Source organism: Scylla paramamosain, chromosome 25 (genome assembly GCF_035594125.1).
Source record: "Scylla paramamosain isolate STU-SP2022 chromosome 25, ASM3559412v1, whole genome shotgun sequence".
Classification (NCBI taxonomy): Eukaryota; Metazoa; Arthropoda; class Malacostraca; order Decapoda; family Portunidae; genus Scylla; species Scylla paramamosain.
In genome coordinates, this window is record NC_087175.1 from 13,593,679 (window position 1) to 13,617,518 (window position 23,840).

Sequence of the window (23,840 nt, forward strand, 5' to 3'; positions counted from 1 at the left end):
TTTCAGTTTACTTCTCACTTTTCATTCATGTCTCTCTTTATCCATATTCCCCTTATTCCTTCTACTTTTGCCAGTTTTCCTGTTTGTGTGTGTGTGTGTGTGTGTGTGTGTGTGTGTGTGTGTGTGTGTGTGTGTGTGTGTGTGTGTGTGTGTGTGTGTGTGTGTGTGTGTGTGTGTGTGCATGCGTGCGTGCGTGCGTGAGAGAGAGAGAGAGAGAGAGAGAGAGAGAGAGAGAGAGAGAGAGAGAGAGAGAGAGAGAGAGAGAGAGAGAGAGAGAGAGAGAGAGAGAGAGAGAGAGAGAGAGAGAGAGAGAGAGAGAGAGAAAACAATCCTGATGATTGCTAAATAGAATGAGACTAAATGAGAATGAAAATGGATGAAAGGAGCATAAATGTGAGGGAATGGATGGAAGAAAAATGAAAAGGAATAAAGGACAGGAAAAGAGAATACTTATTTCTTCCTTCTTCCCTTTGATTCTTCACTCACTCCTCACCCTTGCTACTTATATTAATTCTTTCTACTTTCTCCCCATCCTCCCATCCTCTTCCTTCACACTTCCTCCACTTTCTTGTCCCATGTACTCTCCTTCCCAGGTTATTTCCCTTCCTTCTTCCTCCTTCTTTTCCTTTCCTCTCCCTTCCTCTTATGTCTTGCTTCAAATCTCCCTCCCTGTCATCTCTCCTTCCCCCTTATCTGTCAGAATTAAGGAACAAGGGAATAATTCTTCACTCTTTCTCCCCTTCATTTGTTTTATGTCATTTTTGCCTCATCCTTTCTCACTCTCTGACTCTTGTATTATTCCATTTTTATTCATTTGTTTATTTATTTATTTATTTTTTTTTATTTATTTATTTATTTATTTAGAGAGAGAGAGGTGTTGTCATTTTTTAGCATTTTCCAACCTGGGGAGCTGCCAAACTTTGTACTGGGCAAACTATTGGATTAAAACCTAAGATCAGTAATAACCTCACAAGCTGATTGGTGGTGGAGACCATCCTTGTGCCCCTCCCAACAGCTCGTGGTGGTAGCCTTAGTCTGGTCAGGTGTGGCTCTTCCTGTGCCTGGGCCTTGTGGAGCACCACAAGTGCTCCAACATTCTGCCAGTGTTCCAGGGAGTCCAAGGATGCCAGGTCCTGTCTGTGATGGTGGTTGGAGGTGGTTGCTCTCCATCAGGTGCATGACTTGCTGCTCAACTTTGTCCAGCTTCCTCATGTGCATGTCAGGGCGGCATACTCCAGGTAAGGCCGTATCTGTGCTTTATACAACAGTATTCCTCTGCTGTCGAGGAAGGATGCTACCCTGTGCAAGGCAGAGACATGGAGGGAAGCTTGCCAAATGACAGTCTGGAGGTTTAGGTCAAAGTGTAATTTCCAGTTCACATCCACTCTGAGATCTTGATGTGGTCCTGGAGAGGCAGTGCTTTGCCTCCAAACATCACCTGCCCCTCCAGCTTGCACAGGATGGCTGTGGATCAGGACACTAACATCACATGTGTCTTGTTGGGGGCAAAGTTAACCTGCCATTGCCCTCCCCACTCCTTTATCAGGTTGAGTTTATGGCTAAACTCAACAGCCACTTGCTGGCTGTCCTGATGTCTGCAGGAGTGGGAGAGGATGTAGTTGTCAGTATAGGCAGATATATCTGGCACAAGCTGCAGCAGGTCATCCTCTTATAGGTTCCACAGGATCAGGCCCAATATGGAGCCCTGTTTAACCAATGCACGCACCATCAGGGCCAGTGATACCTGACCGTTCATGACAACCTGAAAAGTCCTGTCCTGGAGGTAATCACTCAGTAAATGGAGCAGGTCACTTTGAATGCCCTTGGCATGCAGCTTCACCAGCAGGCCTGTGTGCCACACCCAGTCAAAAGCTCCTACTATGTTCAGGGCAACTGCCAGGGTGTCCAATGCATCACTGAGGGTGTCCTGCCAGTCACAGGAGAGGAGTAGGAGGAAGTCTGAGGTGGACCATCCAGCTAGAGGAAGCTTTTATCATCCAGGTGATGGCATGATTCCTCCACCACAATCCTCTCGAACATCTTGCCCACCACAGATAGTAGGCAGATTGGCCTCTTAGTTGCCTCGATCAGACTTGGCATTCCTCTTGTGGACTGGCACCACACATGCCTCCTTCCACACCGGTGGCCAAGTGTTTTTCTCTAGGCAGGCCATGAAGACCTGTGACAGCGGCCCTACCAGCCTCCTTGCGCAATGCTTCAGGGTCTGTGAGCTGATATTGTCTGGCCCTGTGGCCTTCCTAATGTCGACTCCTCTCAGCAGGTGCTCCATCTTCTCTCTTGTCACCTCTGAGATTGTGACCATCTCAGCTGCCTCCTGTTCCAGGCTTGGGGGAGACCTCCTGGGGTTGTTGATGATCATCTTTGCTGTGAAGTGCTCAGCTAGTAGCTCTGTCTTGTCTTGGCTGCTGGTTGCATGAGGACCATCTGGCCTGGTGAGGGGAGGAATGGCTTCCTGGCAGTTCAGTCCCTGCCTCTCCTTTACAAGGGTCCACCAGGTCTTATTGCCAACTCCGGGCCTGCACAGCTTGGCTCGGAGGTCTGCCTTCCACCTTTTGCCCACTTGCTGGTGGCCTCCATGTATGTGCATGCCACCCAGTGCAGGCTCTTGTTCCTTTGTGAGAGGTTCCTCTTGCACCAGAGCCAGGCAGAGTATCTCCTCTTAGCAGCTAGGTGACAGTGACAGCCAAAGTAGGGGAGGTCTGAGGGGCTGGAGGCAAAGCAGCAGTGTGGAACATGTTCCTCCTGTAGGGCTAGTATGCATGCGGTGAGAACTTGTGCCTTGCACACTGCTCCTCCAGAGAGCAGACTGTCCCAGTTGGTGCTACGCAGAACTTGATGCAGAGAGACCCAGTCAGCTTGATCCCACAGCCAAACAGAGCAGGAAGTGGCCTCATCACATGCTGTGCTCATGTTTATGTGGGTCAGGACAGTGTAATGATCTGAGCTGCCCACAGGCCTAAGATGATGACAGTCAACAGCCCCCTCCTGCAAGTTGGCGATGACAGGGTCAAGCTACCCTCCCCACATGTGGGTGGGGAAGTTGACGTAGTTTGCCAGGTAATGCACAGTTAGGAGACTCTCATAGGCGTTCCACTCCAGGTGGTGGTTCATGTCCCCCCATGATGACTTGCAAGCAGCAGTGTGTCATCAGCATCCTGTCCAAGTTGTCTGTGAGGAATTCTATGTGCCTATGGCCTTAGCGTGGAGGGCGATACATGGCGCACAGCAGCAGTCTTGCGCTATCCCTCATCATTATTCGGAAGAACAGTGCCTAAATCACTGCTGGCATTTCCACTTGCAATGTCTGAGCCTGCATGCCCTCATGGAAGCATACAGCAGCACTGCCACCAGTTTGCTCAGGCCTGTCCCTCCTGGTCCAGCGAGTGTAGCCACAGATCCTCCCAAAGGGTGGCATGACCTCATTGTTTAGTCAAATCTTCATTTCTACAACAATGTCCACACTGTGCCTCAGGATAAAGCTATGAGTGAGGTCACCGATATTTGTGTGCAGGCCACAAACATTTGCTGAGAGGACAGTCAATTTACTCCATATGCTCTATGGTGACATGATGGGGGAGTGGTTACTGTGGGTGGAGGACAGCAGGGTTATTCAGTTGAGGGTTGTGGGGCCAACCAGTTGTTTGCCCCCACTGATGCTGTGGCGATTGTGCCAGGGAGTGGGAGAAACCATCATGGCCGACGGCGCAAGACTTGAGAGAAAATGACTGATGGATTGACACAGTCAATCTGATAATTAATGTGACCTGACTCGGTCACTCATAGAGAAGTGACAATGCCTGGAGGAAACGTTGTCAAGTATTGTGATGTTTGCAAAAATCAATGCAATTATCACTGAAGAATAAACATTTATTACATTAACTTGCCTTTTCAGAGCATTACATTGTATATATTCTACAGCTCCATTTAATTCTGAAGTAGTAAGTACTGGACATTTGCATTGGTAGTGTGGCAGTGTTGTAGGCTGGGAAATCCCCAGAAAGGACAACGCCCAAACACTCAGGATAAAATGGTCAGACCATAGGCGGAAAACATGATGATTCCACAACTTGGATAGTGCGAAACTCAGGAGGGTAGAGTGTGTGTGTGTGTGTGTGTGTGTGTGTGTGTGTGTGTGTGTGTGTGTGTGTGTGTGTGTGTGTATATATATATATATATATATATATATATATATATATATATATATATATATATATATATATATATATATATATATATATATATATATATATTTTTTTTTTTTTTTTTTTTTTTCCTTTTTTATGTAGGAGGTACACTGGTCAAGGGCAACAAAAAATCCAGTAAATTTAAAAAGCCAACTGAGATGCCATTCCCATAAAAGGTTCCAAAGCAGTAGTCAAAAATTGAAGGATAAGTGTCTTGAAATCTCCCTCTTGAAGGAATTCAATTCATAGGAAGGTGGAAATACAGAAGCAGGCAAGGAGTTCCAGAGTTTACCAGAGAAAGGGATGAATGATTGAGAATACTGGTTAACTCTTGCATTAGAGAGGTGGACAGAATAGGGATGAGAGAAAGAAGAAAGTCTTGTGCAGCGAAGCCGTGGGAGGAGGGAGGCATGCAGTTAGCAAGATCAGAAGAGCAGTTAGTATGAAAATAGCGGTAGAAGACAGCTAGAGATGCAACACTGCGACGATGAGAGAGAGGCTGAAGACAGTCAGTTAGAGGAAAGGAGTTAATGAGATGAAAAGCTTTTGATTCTACCCTGTCTAGAAGAGCAGTATGAGTGGAACCCCCCCAGACATGTGAAGCATACTCCATACATGGACGGATAACGCCCTTGTACAGAGTTAGCAACTGGGGGGGTGAAAAAAACTGGCAGAGACATCTCAGAATGCCTAACTTCATAGAAGCTGTTTTAGCTAGAGATGAGATGTGAAGTTTCCAGTTCAGATTATAAATAAAGGACAGACCAAGAATGTTCAGTGTAGAAGAGGGGGACAGTTGAGCATTATTGAAGAAGAGGGGATAGTTGTCTGGAAGGTTGTGTCGAGTTGATAGATGGAGGAATTGAGTTTTTGAGGCATTGAACAATACCAAGTTTGCTCTGCCCCAATCAGAAATTTTAGAAAGATCAGAAGTCAGGCATTCTGTGGCTTCCCTGCATGAAATGCTTACTTCCTGAAGTATTGGGTGTTTATGAAAAGACATGGAAAAGTACAGGGTGATATTGTCAGCATAGGAGTGGATAGGACAAGAAGTTTGGTTTAGGTCATTTATGAATAATAAGATGAGAGTGGGTGAGAGGACAGAATCCTGAGGAACACCACTGTTAATAGATTTAGGAGAAGAACAGTGACTGTCTACCACAGCAGCAATAGAACAGTCAGAAAGGAAACTTGATATGAAGTTATATGGGGAAGGATAGAAGCCATAGGAGGGTAGTTTGGAAATCAAAGCTCTGTGCCAGATTCTATCAAAAGCTTTTGATATATCCAAGGCAACAGCAAAAGTTTCACCAAAATCTCTAAAAGAGGATGATGAAGACTCAGTAAGGAAAGCCAGAAGATCACCAGTAGAGTAACCTTGATTGAACCCATACTGGCGATCAGATAGAAGGTCGTCAAGTGATAGATGTTTAAGAATCTTCCTGCTAAGGATAGATTCAAAAACTTTAGATAGGCAGGAAATTAAAGCATTAGGATGGTAATTTGCGGGATTAGAACAGTCACCCTTTTTAGGAACAGGCTGAATGTAGACAAACTTCCAGCAAGAAGGAAAGGTAGATATTGACAGACAGTTGAAAGAGTTTGACTAGGCAAGGTGCAAGCATGGAGGCACAGTTTTGGAGAACAAAATGATGCTGGTGCTGGTGCATCAGAGAAACACAGAGTCTGTAATGGTTTGAAAAAGCTAATTTTAATTCCTTGCCACTTTGAAATTGTTCTTTTCTTCAACTATGGCTTCTTGAAGGGTAATCTTGAAGAATTCTGAGATTTCCACAATAAACACATATCTTTATTCTTGGTGTGTTCCACAAATTGTAGCAGTGTCCATACAGCTACGCACCTCTGATAGTTTTGGCAATGTCACCAGCATCTCGTCTTCCATGGGATGGCATGTTTATAGAAAATTATGATAATTCAAACACAACAAATAAAGGGTAAAAAAACATAGAGCAATGAGCTACACATATTACACTGATGTAAAAGTAACCACCTGCAAACAAGCAGTCTATTCTTGAAGCAGCGGTACATCTGTTCCATGTTCATCCACACTGGAACTGTTCTATTCCGCTTGGATGCCATTGTTTTTCGTGAAATTTAGGCTTAATAAGTGAGATGTACACTGTTCTCTATGCTCTGACGCTGCACAGTAGGTACAAACGCGATATGTACACCCTCAGGCCACTGCCTTTGAAAAAAACTTGGTGCCTGTAAAAATATTACCATATTTGATGGCTCATGAGATGCCCTTTAAAAAAAAAAAAAAATCAGAAAATGAACCTGAGTCCTATGAGGTCAAGGTTCAGCATTGAGGCAGTGGTTGGTGGCAAGTCTATGGCAACACAGGCTCTAAAATCAAACCCCAGACATCTTCACACATGTAAACAAAGTGATGTTGGTACTACACCACAAATGAACTCTTTCTTTCAAGGTAACAATATACAATAGGTCATGCTTACCGGTAATTCACATAGAATGATATCAGTCTAGAAGAATATGCCTAAGTGACCATGCATCATGCATTGCACGTACCAAAACAAACACGCGCTCGGTTATGCGTCGAACCCACTGACACGGGCAAGCTTCAATGCATTCTTTACAGTGTGATGCCGTTACTCCTTGAGGTAAGACACACTTTCATACAATTAAAATTGCACCTATCTTTTAACATTGTTATGAACAAACTTTATTATCCCTGTAATCTCTCAGTCACTGCCGACGCCATATGCCAGGTACATGTTTACATCTCAACAGTATTGGTACGTAGGCTACTAGCAAATTTTCGAGTTTTTAAATGCCAAATATTGGGATCTAATAATGATCTGAATGCATGTAAAAGTCTTCAAATGTCAGGTGAAATCCTTCACTTCATATTCAGAGCTTAGATCCGCTCATTTATCTTTTTTTTTTTTTTTCTTTCTTCATTGTCTGCCAAAACTGGATGCGTTTTATGAGCCATCAAATACGGTACATTATAATGTGAGAGAGGATGGGTTGGAGTATAACGTGCAAGTGAGTTATTTTTAGTATCTGAACCGGCTCTAAGACTCGGAACCGATTCCAAGCAAGGCCTAGTGGAACCGTCGGAACTGATTCCGGAAGCGGTCCACCGAGCCCTAGAAAGGAATGAGCTGGTAATCACGAAGGGCCAATGCAGCTAATGGGCTGTGGCGATCCCCAAGAGAGATACAAAGAAAAAAAGAGAAGAGTAGTGCACCTTTCATGCCAGAGTATTTGGGTTCTTGCTGCAATGCTCAAATGGAAAATAGCTGCACTTCACCACTTCACTTGGCAAAACACCAAGAAAAGTGCCTGTTCCTTTCTACAACACTGGTCACCTGCCGCTGCAACGACGTGACTGCGCCCCGGGGCATGATGTGAGGTTAGTGTGCCCTGGCAGACTAAGACAGTGAGTACTTGACACTAGCTGAGCGACGATGTGTACGAATTGTAATCTTGTGGCGTGCTCTGCCCCTGCAACTGTTCTGTGAGGTGAGACGTGCTACCTAGCGACAGAGACGCTTTGCAGATGGTGCGACCTGACATGCTGTAGTGTGGTAGTGTGCCTTGTGCCCTGTGGTACAACTCTTGTGTGGGCAATAAAGAAGGGAGTGCTAGTGAGCCTGTGTGTTGTTACCCCTTCCCCCCCTCTCAGTAGTCTGTTGAGTCCAGACAGGTGCCGCGTGTACGTGCCTCGCACCCACTAGCCAAACGGGCCAAACTACGACAAAGGTGGTAGATTCCTGTTGTGTGCGCTGACTGCCTTTGAGGTGCTGGTGGAGCTGAAGGTGCCTGTAGGCCAGAAAAAGGGGGGTGCACAACAATATTAACAAAAAAATTATTTCAAAATACATATCATCAGTTCTGGCATATTTTCTCTAAACCTACAATATTTTGTGATCGAGATTTTTCATGTGATTGGTCCAGGAGAACCCAGGAATATAGTTATTTTCCAGTTGCCTTGTAAACCAAAGGATATTACTTGGCACTATATCCAAACATCAACAATGATTTGTAGTTTACAATTTCTTTTAATTTTCTTGTTCTAAATTTTACTGTTTCCAAAAGTATATACAAAATTTTGTTTACATAACCAAAGTGAAAGTAAAATTTTATATCCATGGCTGTTTCTTCAGGTTATAAAATTAATTTCATGGGATTATTATTTGGATGGTATTTTTTATTTTTTATTTTTTTTTATTGCTATTTTGTCCCCATGACAATTGCTTAAATCTCCCTTTCATTTCCCAGCTTGGGGCCACACCACTACCAGACAACAAGGTGGAAGACAAGTACTTGTATGAAATGTTGGTCATCACGGGTAACCTAAAGGGTGCTCAGACTGACTCCAAGGTGCAGTTCATTCTATCAGGAGACAGAGATGAGACAGATATACGGACACTTGCAGATAATCAGAGGAAGATACTACAGAAAGATTCTGTGGATGTGTTTGTGATGGCTGTACCAAGGTAAAATTAATATTTAGTTAATTAGTAATGATAAAATGAAAAAAAGGTATTAAGTCATAAGGATGGTCAGGTTACTTTGTTTATTTTGTGCCAAAGATAGGAAGCATGAGATGAGGATAATTTTGTCTGGAACAGTTACTGGCAAAATTTTGGATAGGGTTGACATATTTAAAAAAAAATAAATGGATGAAATATATTGTATTTCAAAGTATGAGTTGGAATGATTTTGGTCAAGTCAGGAGTGAAGAGTTTAGGAAGTTGAGAGAGGCATTAAATAAGGTGAATGATAGGGGAGATGTCCCTGTGTTGTGTGATGTTTTGCTGAGGAGAGGAGTTGGAGTTAAATGGTTGTGTAAAAAAGCTAAAGCAATAAATTGCAAGGTTATGACTCATTGTAAAAATAATGGATGAACTTTCATCTACAACTGGGACCACTTTTACAGTAGAAAGCCTGTATTCCTTGGATGGAGTGCACCTTTCATGCCAGAGTATTTGGGTTCTTGCTGCAAATGGAAAATAGCTGCACTGTACTACTTTCTTCACTTGGCAAGAGGGACAAGGGTATTATGAGAAAGGTATTGGATAAAAAAATATTAAATTTAGAAAGGACACTAGCAAAGTGAAGGTGAGGAGTAGTATTTTTATTCTTTTTTTTATGTAGGAGGGATACTAGCCAAGGGCAATAAAAACCCAATGAAAAAAAAAAAAAGCCCACTGAGATGCCAGTCCCAGAAAAGGGTCCAAAGCGATAGTCAAAAATTGAAGGATAAGTGTCTTGAAACCTCCCTCTTGAAGGAATTCAAGCCATAGGAAGGTGGAAATACAGAAGCAGGCAGGGAGTTCCAGAGTTTAACAGAAAGAGATGAATGCTTGAGAATACTGGTTAACTCATGCATTAGAGAGGTGGACAGAATAGGGGTACGAGTGCTTAGTACACAAAGTGGAGAAGTATTGTAATCCCTAACAACATGTGCACCATGCAGCGGACTGACAGGCAACACATTTGTGTCATACAATTACTTGCCTTTGTCGTGTTTCTATGTTGCACAATCTTGCTGCATTCCTAATCTTTAAGCCTGGCTTTTGTGGGTTCAAGGGAATGCGTTTTAAGTTTTTATAATTTTTACTTAATTTGTATTATTTACATATATTTACACTCAGATGATGATATGTGACATCCAACAACAACGAAAGACTACGAAAATTGTTTCGTCTCTCTTCAAATAAATTCCATTAAATATCTCAAACACTTAACATTACACTTCCAATTCAAATCACTTCACATACTTAATATTCGTGATAAATCTCATCCTACACAAACCTTGCAACTAATATCCAATGAGGAAACACATCCTACACCTACTCAATCCCTCTCTGTCAATATATAACACCAACATTTTGCTCTGACTGCATTACAATTTTCTGGCTCTACTTATTGGTACTGTGACAGGTGGTTTGCCTATCTTGACTTTCTGGTTTGACAGCTCTGTCAAGCTTGTCACTCTGTCTGTTTCTGTCTTTTCCCATCTCCTATACCTCATAATATACGTATGATGTCAGAGACCTTTTATCCCAACAAGGCTTCTGTTGCTATAAGATTTATTTTCCAATACTTTAGTCATGCGGTTTATTTTGCTATAACTTTCAATAAGATTAATTTTTGAGTAACTATATTTATTTTTTTCATACTTTGATCATATGGTTTATTTTTCTATACTTTCCTAAGTTTCATTTTCAAGTAATCATATTTATCTTCACATACTTCACTCATGCAGTTTATTTTCCCATAACTTTCAATATTCAATATATATCCAGGAGGAGGCAGTAGACACCTGCCAAAACGATAATTACTCCCAGTGAGGTCTAAAGCACTGTTCAGGGGGTGCTGTGAACTTATCATTAAACCCAGCTGTGACCTCACTGAACGTTTCCCTTTGTGTCTCACAACACAAGGGGTAGTCACAGCCTGCCCTCTAAAGACAACTCTCTTCCTCCACACAAAACTACAAGCACCTAATAACACACACACCCTTCACTCAAAAATTTTAAAATCATGGCGACTCCTACACCAGCCTCGGAGTCCCCATCTGGGGAGGGGACCATAAATGTCCCCAGGTCGGACTGCCTTTCCGTCGACGACCCTAAGTGTCTTGACACCCCCCTCAACTTTTTCTTCATTAACTTCTGCAACATTCTCAGTCTAAGATCTAATTTTCAATCTGTAGAACACCACCTCTCCTCTTCTAAACCTCATCTTCTTTTCCTCACTGAAACTCAGATGTCTGAGGCAACTGACAGTAGTCCCTTTTCTGTTCCCTCCTACTTTCTCTATCTTCATTTTCGATCCAAAGCTGGATGCTGCGTTTATGTGCGCAATGACTTAACCTGCTCTCGTGCCCACGCTCTTGAATCTTCCGAGTTTTCCACCATCTGGCTACGACTACAGAGTCATTCTCATACTAAATTTATCTGTGCTGTATACCTCTCTCCTAACTCCTCTGACTATAAGAAATTTTTTGACTACTTAACTTCCAAAGTGGAGCACATTCTGACCCTCTTCCCTTTTGCAGAGATCTCCATTCTTGGAGACTTCAATGTTCACCACCAGCTTTGGCTTTCCTCTCCCTTCACTGACCATCCTGGTGAACTAGCCTACAACTTTGCTATCCTCCATGACCTAGAGCAATTGGTGCAACACCCTACTCGTATTCCTGACCGTCTTGGAGATACGCCCAACATTCTTGACCTTTTCCTGACCTCTAATCCTTCTGCTTATGCTGTCACCCTTTCTTCTCCGTTGGGCTCCTCCGATCACAATCTCATATCTTTATCTTGTCCTATCACTTCAATCCCTCCTCAGGATCCCCCTAAGCGAAGGTGCCTCTGGCGTTTTGCCTCTGCTAGTTGGGGGGACCTGAGGAGGTATTTTGCTGATTTTCCTTGGAATGACTACTGCTTCCGTGTCAGAGACCCGTCTTTGTGTGCTGAGCGCATAACAGAGGTGATAGTGTCTGGCATGGGGGCGTACATTCCTCACTCTTTTTCTCGTCCTAAACCTTCTAAACCTTGGTTTAACACAGCTTGTTCTCGTGCTATACATGATAGAGAGGTGGCCCACAAAAGGTACTTAAAACTTCCATCACCAGAATCTCATGCACTTTATATTTCTGCCCGGAACCATGCCAAGTCTGTTCTCCAACTAGCCAAAAACTCCTTCATTAACAGAAAATGTCAAAACCTTTCAAGATCTAACTCCCTTTGTGATTTCTGGCATCTAGCCAAAAATATCTCCAATAACTTTGCTTCTTCTTCTTTCCCTCCTCTACTTCAACCAGATGGCACCACTGCTATCACATCTATTTCTAAAGCTGAACTCTTTGCTCAAACCTTTGCTAAAAACTCTACCTTGGATGATTCTGGGCTTGTTCCTCCCTCTCCTCCACCCTCTGACTACTTCATGCCACCTAATAAACTTCTTCGCTATGATGTTTTCCATGCCCTCGCTGGCCTAAACCCTCGGAAGGCTTATGGACCTGATGGGGTCCCTCCTATTGTTCTCCGAAACTGTGCCTCCGTGCTCTGTCTGTCAACATCTACCTTTCCTTCTTGCTGGAAGTTTGCCTACATTCAACCTGTTCCTAAAAAGGGTGACCACTCTAATCCCTCAAACTACTGTCCTATTGCTTTAATTTCCTGCTTATCTTAAGTTTTTGAATCTATCCTCAACAGGAAGATTCTTAAACATCTATCACTTCACAACCTTCTATCTGATCGCCAGTATGGGTTCCGTCAAGGCCGCTCTACTGGTGATCTTCTGGCTTTCCTTACTGAGTCTTGGTCATCCTCTTTTAGAGATTTTGGTGAAACTTTTGCTGTTGCCTTGGACATATCAAAAGCCTTTGATAGAGTCTGGCACAAAGCTTTGATTTCCAAACTACCCTCCTACGGTTTCTATCCTTCTCTCTGCAACTTCATCTCAAGTTTCCTTTCTGACCGTTCTATTGCTGCTGTGGTAGACGGTCACTGTTCTTCTCCTAAATCTATTAACAGTGGTGTTCCTCAGGGTTCTGTCCTGTCACCCACTCTCTTATTATTCATTAATGATCTTCTAAACCAAACTTCTTGTCCTATCCACTCCTATGCTAATGATACCACCCTGCACTTTTCCACGTCTTTTCATAGACGTCCAACCCTTCAGGAGGTAAACATATCACGCAGGGAAGCCACAGAACGCCTGACTTCTGATCTTTCTAAAATTTCTGATTGGGGCAGAGCAAACTTGGTATTGTTCAATGCCTCAAAAACTCAATTCCTCCATCTATCAACTCGACACAACCTTCCAGACAACTATCCCCTCTTCTTCAATGACACTCAACTGTCTCCCTCTTCTACACTGAACATCCTCAGTCTGTCCTTTACTTATAATCTGAACTGGAAACTTCACATCTCATCTCTAGCTAAAACAGCTTCTATGAAGTTAGGTGTTCTGAGACGTCTCCGCCAGTTTTTCTCACCCCCCAGCTGCTAACTCTGTACAAGGGCCTTATCCGTCCATGGATGGAGTATGCTTCACATGTCTGGGGGGGTTCCACTCATACTGCTCTTCTAGAAAGGGTGGAATCAAAAGCTTTTCATCTCATCAACTCCTCTCCTCTAACTGACTGTCTTCAACCTCTCTCTCACCGCCGCAATGTTGCATATCTAGCTGTCTTCTACCGCTATTTTCATGCCAACTGCTCTTCTGATCTTGCTAACTGCATGCCTCCCCTCCTTCCACGGCCTCGCTGCAGAAGACTTTCTTCTTTCTCTCACCCCTATTCTGTCCACCTCTCTAATGCAAGAGTTAACCAGTATTCTCAATCATTCATCCCTTTCTCTGGTAAACTCTGGAACTCCCTGCCTGCTTCTGTATTTCCACCTTCCTATGACTTGAATTCCTTCAAGAGGGAGGTTTCAAGACACTTATCCACCAATTTTTGACCACTGCTTTGACCCTTTTTTTGGGACTGGCATTTCAGTGGGCATTTCTTTTATTAAATTTTTGTTGCCCTTGGCCAGTATCCTTCCTACATAAAAAAAAAAAAAAAAAAAAAAAAATACCTGACACTGACTTTGCACACATACATCTTGCATCAAACATCTTGTCGTACTCTGCCTCTCACACACTGTGCCCCAAGGCCAGCTCCAGCTTTCCATGTTTTCTGGAATGGAGTGCGGACTGACACATAGTGCAGACTGACACATACATACAAGTTGCAGTAAAAAGTTTAGAGTGAGGAAGATTGTGGAGTGTTGCAAGATATCAGAGTGGAGTCATAGATGGGAAATGGAATTTAATCAAGAGAAATGTAAAGTAATGGAGTGTGGAAAGTGTATGAGGAGAGTAAAAGAAAATTATGTGTTGAATGGTAAGAGGTTGAGTAGAGCAGAAGAGGAAATGGAAAATTGACCCTGGAGAGACACATTAGCAAAATTAGAAGAGAAACTTATAACTTGTTGAAAAGAATAAGGATGGATTTTGCATATATGGATGAAGAGATGATCAGGAAGATGATTATATCACTGATTAGATCTAGGCTGGAGTATACAGCTGCAGTGTGATCACCCTACAAGAAAAAGAATATAAGGAAGTTGGAAAGAGTTCAGAGAGCAGCAACAAAGATGGTACCAGTTATCAGGGACTTCTCACATGAAGAGAGATTGGCAAGGTTACATCTACCAGTGTTGGAAAAAAAAGGAAAGAAAGGAGAGATTTTATTGTATTATATCAAACTTATGAGAAAGTGGAGGAGGTGGACTGGAATGACTTGAGGGTTTGGGATACACAAGGTATTAGAGGACATGGAAAGAGACTGATGAGGAATGCTTGTAAAAGAAACATAAAAAAAGTATAGTATCCTGTATAGAAGTATTGATTCATGGAATAATAGTTTGGACAAGGAGATAGTAAATGCAAAAAGTATACATGGATCCAGGGCTAAGTTGGATATTAAAAGATATGGAGATGGGACAGCACAAGCATAGCTCCTTTCTCATAAAGCACAACTAGGTAAATACAAGCATAGCTCCTTTCTCATAAAGCACAACTAGGTAAATACAACTACACAAATAGACATGCACACACCAGCGCAACCACACACTTCATCAGTTTAACTATGGTACATTACTATTATTATTTATTTATTTTTATTTATTTTTTTTATGTAGGAGGGACACTGGCCAAGGACAATAAAAATCCAATAAAAAGAAAAAGCCCACTGAGATGCCAGTCCCAAAAAAGGGTCTAAAGTAGTAGTCAAAAAATGAAGGATAAGTGTCTAGAAACCTCCCTCTTGAAGTAATTCAACTCATAGGAAGGTGGAAATACAGAAGCAGGCAGGGAGTTCCAGAGTTTACCAGAAAAAGGGATGAATGATTGAGAATACTGGTTAACTCTTGCATTAGATAGGTGGATAGAATAGGGGTGAGAGGAAGAAGAAAATCTTGTGCAGTGAGGCCACAAGAGGAGGGGAGGCATGTAGTTAGCAAGATCAGAAGAGCAGTTAGCATGAAAATAGCAGTAGAAGACAGCTAGAGATGCAACATTGCGGCGATGAGAGAGGCTGAAGACAGTCAGTTAGAGGAGAGGAGTTAGGAGAGGAGTTGATGAGATGAAAAGCTTTTGATTCCACCCTGTCTAGAAGAGCAGTATGAGTGGAACCCCCCAGACATGTGAAGCATACTCCATACATGGATGGATAAGGCCCTTGTACAGAGTTAGCAGCTCGGGGGGGGGGTGAGAAAAACTGGCAGAGACGTCTCAGAATGCCTAACTTCATAGAAGCTGTTTTAGCTAGAGATAAGGTGTGAAGTTTTCAGTTCAGATTATAAGTAAAGGACAGACCAAGGATGTACAAGCGAGATGTAGAAGAGGGGGACAGTTGAATGTCATTGAAGAAGAGGGGATAGTTGTCTGGAAAGTTGTGTTGAGTTGACAGATGGAGGAATTGAGTTTTTGAGGCATTGAACAATAACAAGTTTGCTCTGCCCCAATCAGAAATTCTAGAAAGATCAGAAGTCAGGTATTCTGTGGCTTCCCTGTATGAAATGCTTACTTCCTGAAGGGTGAGAGTGGGTGACAGGACAGAACCCTGAGGAACACCACTGTTAATAGATTTAGGAGAAGAACAATGACCATCTACCGCAGCAGCAATAGAACGGTCAGAAAGGAAACTTGAGATGAAGGATAGAAGTCATAGGAGGGTAGTTTGGAAATCAAAGCTTTGTGCCAGACTCTATCAAAAGCTTTTGATATGTCCAAGGCACCAGCAAAAGTTTCACCAAAATCTCTAAAAGAGGATGACCAAGACTCAGTAAGGAAAGTGAGATCACCAGTAGAGTGGCCTTGACAGAACTCATACTGGTGATTAGATAGAAGGTTGTGAAGTGATAGATGTTTAAGAATCTTCCTGTTGAGGATAGATGCAAAAACTTTAGATAGGCAGGAAATTAAAGCAATAGGACAGTAGTTTGAGGGATTAGAATGGTCACCCTTTTTTTAGGAACAGGCTGAATGTAGGCAAACTTCCAGGAAGAAGGAAAGGTAGATGTTGATAGATAGAGCTAAAAGAGTTTGACTAGGCAAGGTGCAAGCACGGAAAACATCATTGTAATTATAATATAATTACACATTATTATATATCCCCTTCATATTATTTATTTTAATAGTGCATGTGTTGAAAACAATGGATGATAAGTGTAATGAAAGAGGGTGCAAAGATTACACTACCTTGGTATCTTTTACACAGCCTCGCCCATCTTTATGTGGGGTTGCTGATTACATTACTTTGGTATACCTATGTACTCAAAATAGCTACTTGTAAATAATAACACTTAAGACTGCAAACCTTGGTAACCTTTCAGGCCTCTCGGAGATTTGCAGTTCTTACGAGTCTGGCATGACAATAGTGGCCTTGGACCTGATGCCTCATGGTACCTCAGCTTCATTGTCTTGAGGGATGTGCAGACAGGCAAGAAATATGAATTCATCGCCAACGATTGGCTGGCAGTGGAATACGGGGATGGTCAGGTGGGCAGACAGTGCAGTGGTGCCATCTCTCCTGTCATAGTATATTCTTTGCACATTTTTAACTGTCATGCACATTATGTGGTGTAGACCATTTATAGTCTTTCTTTTTTTATTTATCATTTGTAATTATTCTTATGATATATAAATATTTGAACTTAAACATACACATGCACATCCCTGAGGTTCTTTCGGACCACTTCATTCAATTTTTTTTTAGGATATACCTCTGCTCTGGTAACTATATTCTGACCTATTTTCACCCAGTCACTACCCACCAACTTCTCAGCATGCTTAGACCATATCAGTCTACCTTTCATCACCACACTAATGCATTACTATCAGTTCATCATCTGCAGTCCCAGGTTTATTATTCAGTCATGTGATACACATACATCTTCAGTCATTATTCATTTTATCCTGCACCTTCCTCCTCCATTGCCCAGATTTTACAACAATGCAGCACTACACTCATCATACGGGCCACACATTAGTGCCCTTTGTACCTCAGAGACTCCTGTGATTGCCAATAAAGGAAAATTCCTTCAACCTCCTCCATCCAATTCTAACTTTCAGCTCAGCACTAGCTGTACATCACAATTATAAGAATTACTCTCTTCCAGCTTTAATTTTTTTTTTATTTATTTATGTATTTATTTATATACATATATATTTTGCCAGATTGACCGATTGTTATCAGTGGCAGGCTCAGAGGAGAGGAAGGCATTCAAGCACCTCTTCAGAAACACATCCAACAAAGAGCTCAGTGATGGTCATCTCTGGTTCTCTGTATTCCTCCGACCTTATCGCTCTCGCTTCACTAGGTAATATCATGGATGTATTTTTTTTACTGGGGCTGGGAACTTTGTACACATACAAGCTAAGGGATCAAATTGATACACAAGCTGTTTTGTATGAGGACCCTTTGAAAAGTGATCATTTAATGATTGAAAAAAAAGCATCTTACTTTTGAGTTCAGCTATAATCTCCTCTGAAATAGATTTTTTATGACTCCACACAGTCAGCCAGCAGTCCTACCATTGCTGGAAACACCAGTTTTGTATTAGTTAGTAGTTGTACCGTTGAATTCCTCTCAACTCTCAGACCATCTAATAAAATAGCATGTGCTGAGCTGTCACTAATCCCAGTAACCTCAACAACTCACATAGTCAGCTGGTGGTATACCAGAATTAGATTTTCAGTGACATAATGTATGAGTGTATTAATTTCCTTATCATGGCATTTTGAAGAATCCTTAAAGCACTTAGTGGTGGTTACCAAAATTGCAGTCTTAACAACAAGACCCCACCTATTAATGAAGTAAAATTATGTTAAAGTATAAGATGGTTCTGTAACTTCATGTACGTGGTAGATTCATGGGACAAATATGTGATGTAAAAAAAAAGTGGTTGTGCACAGTAGAGGTGAATGGAAAGCATTTGCGAATGCTTAAATAATGTTAAAGTACAAGATGGTTTAGTATCTTTTGTGTAATTGCCAGATGCATAGGGTAGATTTGTGAAGCAAAGAAGAGTGGCTGTGTATGACAGAGATGAATGGATAATATTTGTGAATATATAAATGGCACACATTCTTGAAGTTCACTGACATTTTGTCTAGTCATGTGATCAGATTTATATGGATGGTATTGTAAGGGAGAAGAATGTGAGAATGTTAAAGTTTTAAGTATGGATCAGTACTGATGGTAAAGAATGGACTGGATTATCTATTGTAAGAAAAGTGTTTCACCATTAGCTGATTCAGAGTAAGGATTGAGATAGCTGGCAGAGGAATTCAGAAGTGTGTGTAGAGGGAGGAACTTGAGAGTGAGTGAGAGTAAAGCATGTAAGTGTATGGAAATGGTAGACAGTTGAAGGGTGAATATAGTTCTGAATGATAAGTTGCTTGAAGAGGTGGACTTTTAAGTATCCAACGTGAATGTTGCCATGGATGAAGGTACATATATAAAGTGAAAATTTATAATGGATGAAGCAGGAAAGGGAAGGAGAGGAATGAAATATTTAGTCATAGGTTGCTTGGAATTGATGCAAAAGAGAAATTTGTATGATAGTGGAGTGGTACTGAGAAGAGAAGATACACTAATGGAGATAAGATAGCTGAGGAACATCTATGAGCAACATGAATTGAGTGAGAAATTAAGAAGAGGAAGTTGGGAGGCAAACTTGTGTAGGAAGAGAGATGGCTGACTGAGTGGAGAAAGGAGTGTTATAATAGTTTGGACATCTAGGGAGGATATAAAGTGATTAGTGAAGATACAGCTGGAGCATGTGTTAGAGTCTTCTGGTTGAGAAGCTGACCATAGATAGACACTGTGAAGAGAGCACTAGATGAAGCCTGACACAAATTGGGTTTTACCTATTTTCACTCAGTATCTATATTAGTAAATGGAGTAGTGGGCAGGGCAATGAAGAAATGGGATATTGCTGGGATAAAAAGCAATGGAATATTGTCTACCTTCATTCATTAATCAGATTTAGCTATATACTTTTCACTTTACAGTATGCACAATTAGTTACAATAAGAGAAGCCTGTGACATCAAGTGATGTTTCCAATCAGATTGAATTCCTGCATTTTATGTGACTCTTGAGGGACAAAAGCTTAGTTTTAAAGTGGCTGTCACAGAGGTGTGGTTGTGGATGACCCAGTCCCTAAATTGTACCTGCCTCACTCTGTTTCTCTGCCACAAAGGCTGTGTGCACCCACCTTGCCTTACAAGCTGGAGGAGAGTGATGATGATCAAGAACTTAACTTAGATATTCTTCCTCCTCAGTAAGATATACAGTTAATAATCACGTAGGATTGGGTTAGGCTACATTAGGCTAGGTTAGTAAACTACAAGGGTTTCAAGCGGAGAAAGTTCCTCTGTTTATAAGTTATATTTGGTTAGCTTAACGTTCTTGATGGTTCAAATGGAGTTTATTAGAAAAATTTTCAGCAAAAAACAGCCACTTTTCTCCTTACATTTACTTTTTTTTTTTTTTTTTTAAATGGGTAAAGACCATTGACTGAAAATGGGTAAAGACCATTTTGTGGTGGGTTTCATCATACAAAAAAAGATGAAAGCAACCAAAAAACTAAGAGAAATACATAAAAGCAAGTGAAATGGAGTGATTCACTAAAGTAAATAGTGACCAGTAGTATAGAGGATGGGGAATGTTAGTAAATACCAAGTTCATCGATAGATGTTACAGTTTTCCTCCTGCTAATCAGAAAAAGGATTTTTTTCATAGTATTATCACTTGGTATCCCAGCTGTACAATCAAGTAAAAAAGCAATCCACCTTAACTTGACCCATGCATGCTGATGTTTTGCTGTCCATTGGAACAGCATGGAAACACCAAGAACTTGACCTAAAGATAGGACAAATTGCTCATGACAGGTCATCACTGAGAACTGAAACCCTGACAGGACATGAGGCTGACACATAGCCAGCTAAACTAAAAGTAATAACCAAAACAGAAGTATGTTTTAGTTAGCCTTGACTAACCTCATGCTTTACCTCCATCTTCAGGTGTCAGCGAGTGGCATCGTGTTTCTCATCTCTCTTCCTCTTCATGCTAGTCAATGCCATGTGGTATGAACGTGTCCCTGAGCAGCCGGGTAAGGGCGGTTTGTCACTGGGACCTTTCAGCCTCAGCATTGAACAGGTGCGGCCAGTCCTTAACAGATAGTTGTTTTATTTGCAGGCAAGGAATTTTTTACTGATATACATATGCACTAAGGGAACATATTTTTAAAGCAGACACATTGTATAATTAATATAGGTTTCTTTCTTATCTCTCTCTCTCTCTCTCTCTCTCTCTCTCTCTCTCTCTCTCTCTCTCTCTCTCTCTCTCTCTCTCTCTCTCTCTCTCTCTCTCTCTCTCTCTCTCTCTCTCTCTCTCTCCTGGACTATCTTAAGCTTTCTTTGGGAGTGTGAAGTATTTGTTGTTTATTCAAGTGTATCTTCTCCACAGCTTGGAGTGGGTCTATTGAGCAACATCATTGTCTTCGTACCATCACTTGTCATCATTTTCATATTCCGGAAGGCTCGGCCAAGGAAGCTTAGAAAGAACCGCATTGAAGTGGCTGTAATGGAGATGAGTGAGTGGAATTCATATGTGTAGCTGAAAAAATGAGTAAGGTGATACTACATGATACATGCTCATGCAGACACAAGGCTGTTGTGTATATTTAATAATAATTTAGATCTAAATATGAGTGTTGTATTGACAGGCAAAGTGAAGGAAAAGAGTGAAAATCAACAGCTACAAAGAACAAATGACTTGAAAGACAACAGGAATGCCAGCAATGAGGAGGGCAATGATGATAACAGCAGATCCAGTACACCACTCAAGAGAGTCATTGAGCCTGTTGAGTATGTGAAGATTATCCAAGCAGGGAAGAAAGATATGTAGAAGTAGGACTTAATAGCAGGAGAAAAGCAAGAAGGGAAGGACAGAGTATAATGGAAATTAGAACAGGACTTATATCTGGAAAACTAAAAAGTGATGGAGGAAGGAAGTGCAGTAATTGAATTGTGTAATGGTGCATCTAGCCAACTGGAACTGAATAGTTGAGAATGTATATCATTACAAGAACAGAGCTTTGGCTAAAGTCTTTCTACCAGGATATGTATTTTCTTCATGCTTATGCTTATTTCAGACTGATTCAGAGCATAAAAATGATTTTATCCCTCATTTCAAAATTAATGGGATTACTCTAACAGTAGGGCTAAAGGATTACTATAACAACACCAATCATATGCAGATGACGGATCACATGAATATATACAGTTTCAGTGGCTTTTGCTGCTGGTAAAGTTCGATTAGGTGATGTTATGTTAGGCTATTTAAGTTTAAGCAACATAATTTACCTAGCCTTCCCTATTCTAGCTCCCCTCTGAAGTAACTTGAGATCAGAGAACACTGACTTGCCAGCCAATTCAAAGACCTTCCACTGTCTTAAGTCATTGCAATATTATCCTTTCATCTGGAATGATTCAAAGGAAGAGGTGCTTGTGGCACCTCTTCACACACATCTTTAAACACATGTTTAAAGATAAACTGGATAAATATGGATATGGAGACAGGACAGGATGAGCTTTGGCTCATGCCCTGCACAATACAACTAGATAAATACAACTAGATACAACTATACTTGGTAAAAAATCTTGTATTTTCTTGCACTACTTTGCCTTCAAATACCTCTTTCCAGTTAATTTTTCCATAAAATTTATTAAGCTCTGCAAAGTTTGCTTTAGCATAGTTCTGTCTCCCATTTCTAAATTGTTTATTCCTATGCAACACTATTTCCTCCTGTAGTACTATTTCTATTGTCACATGATCACTTCTCCCCATTGGACTCAGATAATGTATACTTGGTCTATTTCCTGGGGTTTTTGTAAACACTTAGTTCAACTGTGATAGTTCTTCTCTGCTTCTTGTAGGTTCGTTCATCCACTGTCTCATTGTATTCACCATCATGGTATGCATAAGTTCTTTGCTGCATGACCCAACATTTTCTTTCAATTCCATCTCCTTCCAGTTAATTCCTTTAGTGTTGAAGTCACCTACTAAGAGCACTTTGTTACTTTTCCTTATCATTTCCTCTATGCTGATTTTTGTTTCCAGTTGCATAATTGTTTATCTATTGGTCTCCCATGAATTAATTTTTGGTGGTATGTACATCACATTAACTTCCCTTTTTTCACTTCCTTTCATCTTAAATCACAGCACTCAAGGTTTCTGCCATTCCATCACCATATCCACTTCCTCAACAACAATATCCTCTTTTACCAGTATCATCACTCCTCCTCCTTTTCCTTTTCTGTCTCTCCTCTATCTGCTATATCCTTCCTTGGCAAATCTCAACTTTGTTTCCTCTTTTAGTTTGGTTTCTGTTAAACATAGCATGTCTGGTTTGTTGTTCTTTAGGTAGTCTTTAAGTTCTAATAGGCTTGACACCAAATCATCTATATTTGTATACATAATTTTTAAGCTTCTGCTTTGTGATCTTGCATGGCATCTTTATGCCACCATTTCCTAACTTTAATGTCCAGAAGTTTCAAATGAATCTCCTCGCTTGTTCCTTTGCTCTCTCCTCATTTCTTTGGCTGGGCCTCTACTCTCAACTCTTTCAGTTTATTTCTCTCTTCATTCATGTCTCTTTTTATCTATATTCCCCTCATTCCTTCTACTTTTGCTAATTTTCCTGTTCTTCGTAACACATGTTCTGCTGCTGTTTATGACATGAATCTTATTTTCATTGGTCTTGTTCCATTTTCATTGTACTTTCCAATCCTGTAAACCTCTAAAGTTTGATCAACTGTCTCCTCTCCTTCCCCTTGCCATTTCTGCAATAATTTTCTTAGCTCTTTTGCCTCTTCTTTCTCTAGCTATTTTCATGTGTTGGTTCTTCTTGACCCCAAATACCACCACACACATCTTTCTTTGTACTTTTGTCTCTCACAAGATTATTTTTTCCTTTAGTATTTTAATCACTTGCTTTTCCATATCCTTATTGTGTTCCTCTGTATTCACCTTTTGTTGTTCCCTCTCTTCCTTCCAACTTTTGACTTCCTCTGTCACTAACTCCTTCACTTCTCCAACCCTATGCTGTGCAGTTCTGGTCCCCACATTACAGGAAGGATATAGATCTATTAGAATCAGTACAAAAGGAGAATGATTAAAAGGATACAGGAGATGAAGAGTATTCCTTACGAGGTGAGATTGAAATTTACATTGTTTAGAGAGAGGGGACCTGATAGAAGTCTTTAAGTGGTATAAGGGTTATAACAAGGGGGATGTAAGCAAAATTCCTAGGATCAGCAACCAGGACAGAACAAGAAATAATGGGTTCAAGCTTGAAAAATTTAGTTTTAAGAAAGAGATAGGAAGAAATTGGTTATCAAATAAAGTGGTAGATGAATGGAATGGACTCAGTAATCAAATTCTTAGTGATAAGACATTATGGAGCTTTAAGAGAAGATTAGAAGGATTCATGGATGGGGATGATAGGTGGAAATAGGTTGGTATATTTCATATAGGGACTGCCACGTGTAGGCCTGATGGCTTCTTGCA

General features: G+C 41.1%; 1 protein-coding gene across 1 annotated transcript in view; it reads left to right on the top strand.

The window, feature by feature from the left end:
• The window catches only part of LOC135113220 (uncharacterized), a 633,180-nt gene that overhangs the window by 433,628 nt on the left and 175,712 nt on the right, over positions 1-23,840 (top strand). The window contains exons 41-46 of the mRNA XM_064028389.1: positions 8,475-8,692; positions 16,595-16,760; positions 17,439-17,581; positions 20,291-20,426; positions 20,736-20,862; positions 20,995-21,136. Coding sequence (XP_063884459.1) covers positions 8,475-8,692; positions 16,595-16,760; positions 17,439-17,581; positions 20,291-20,426; positions 20,736-20,862; positions 20,995-21,136 — 932 coding nt within the window. The remainder of the gene's footprint in view (positions 1-8,474; positions 8,693-16,594; positions 16,761-17,438; positions 17,582-20,290; positions 20,427-20,735; positions 20,863-20,994; positions 21,137-23,840) is intronic.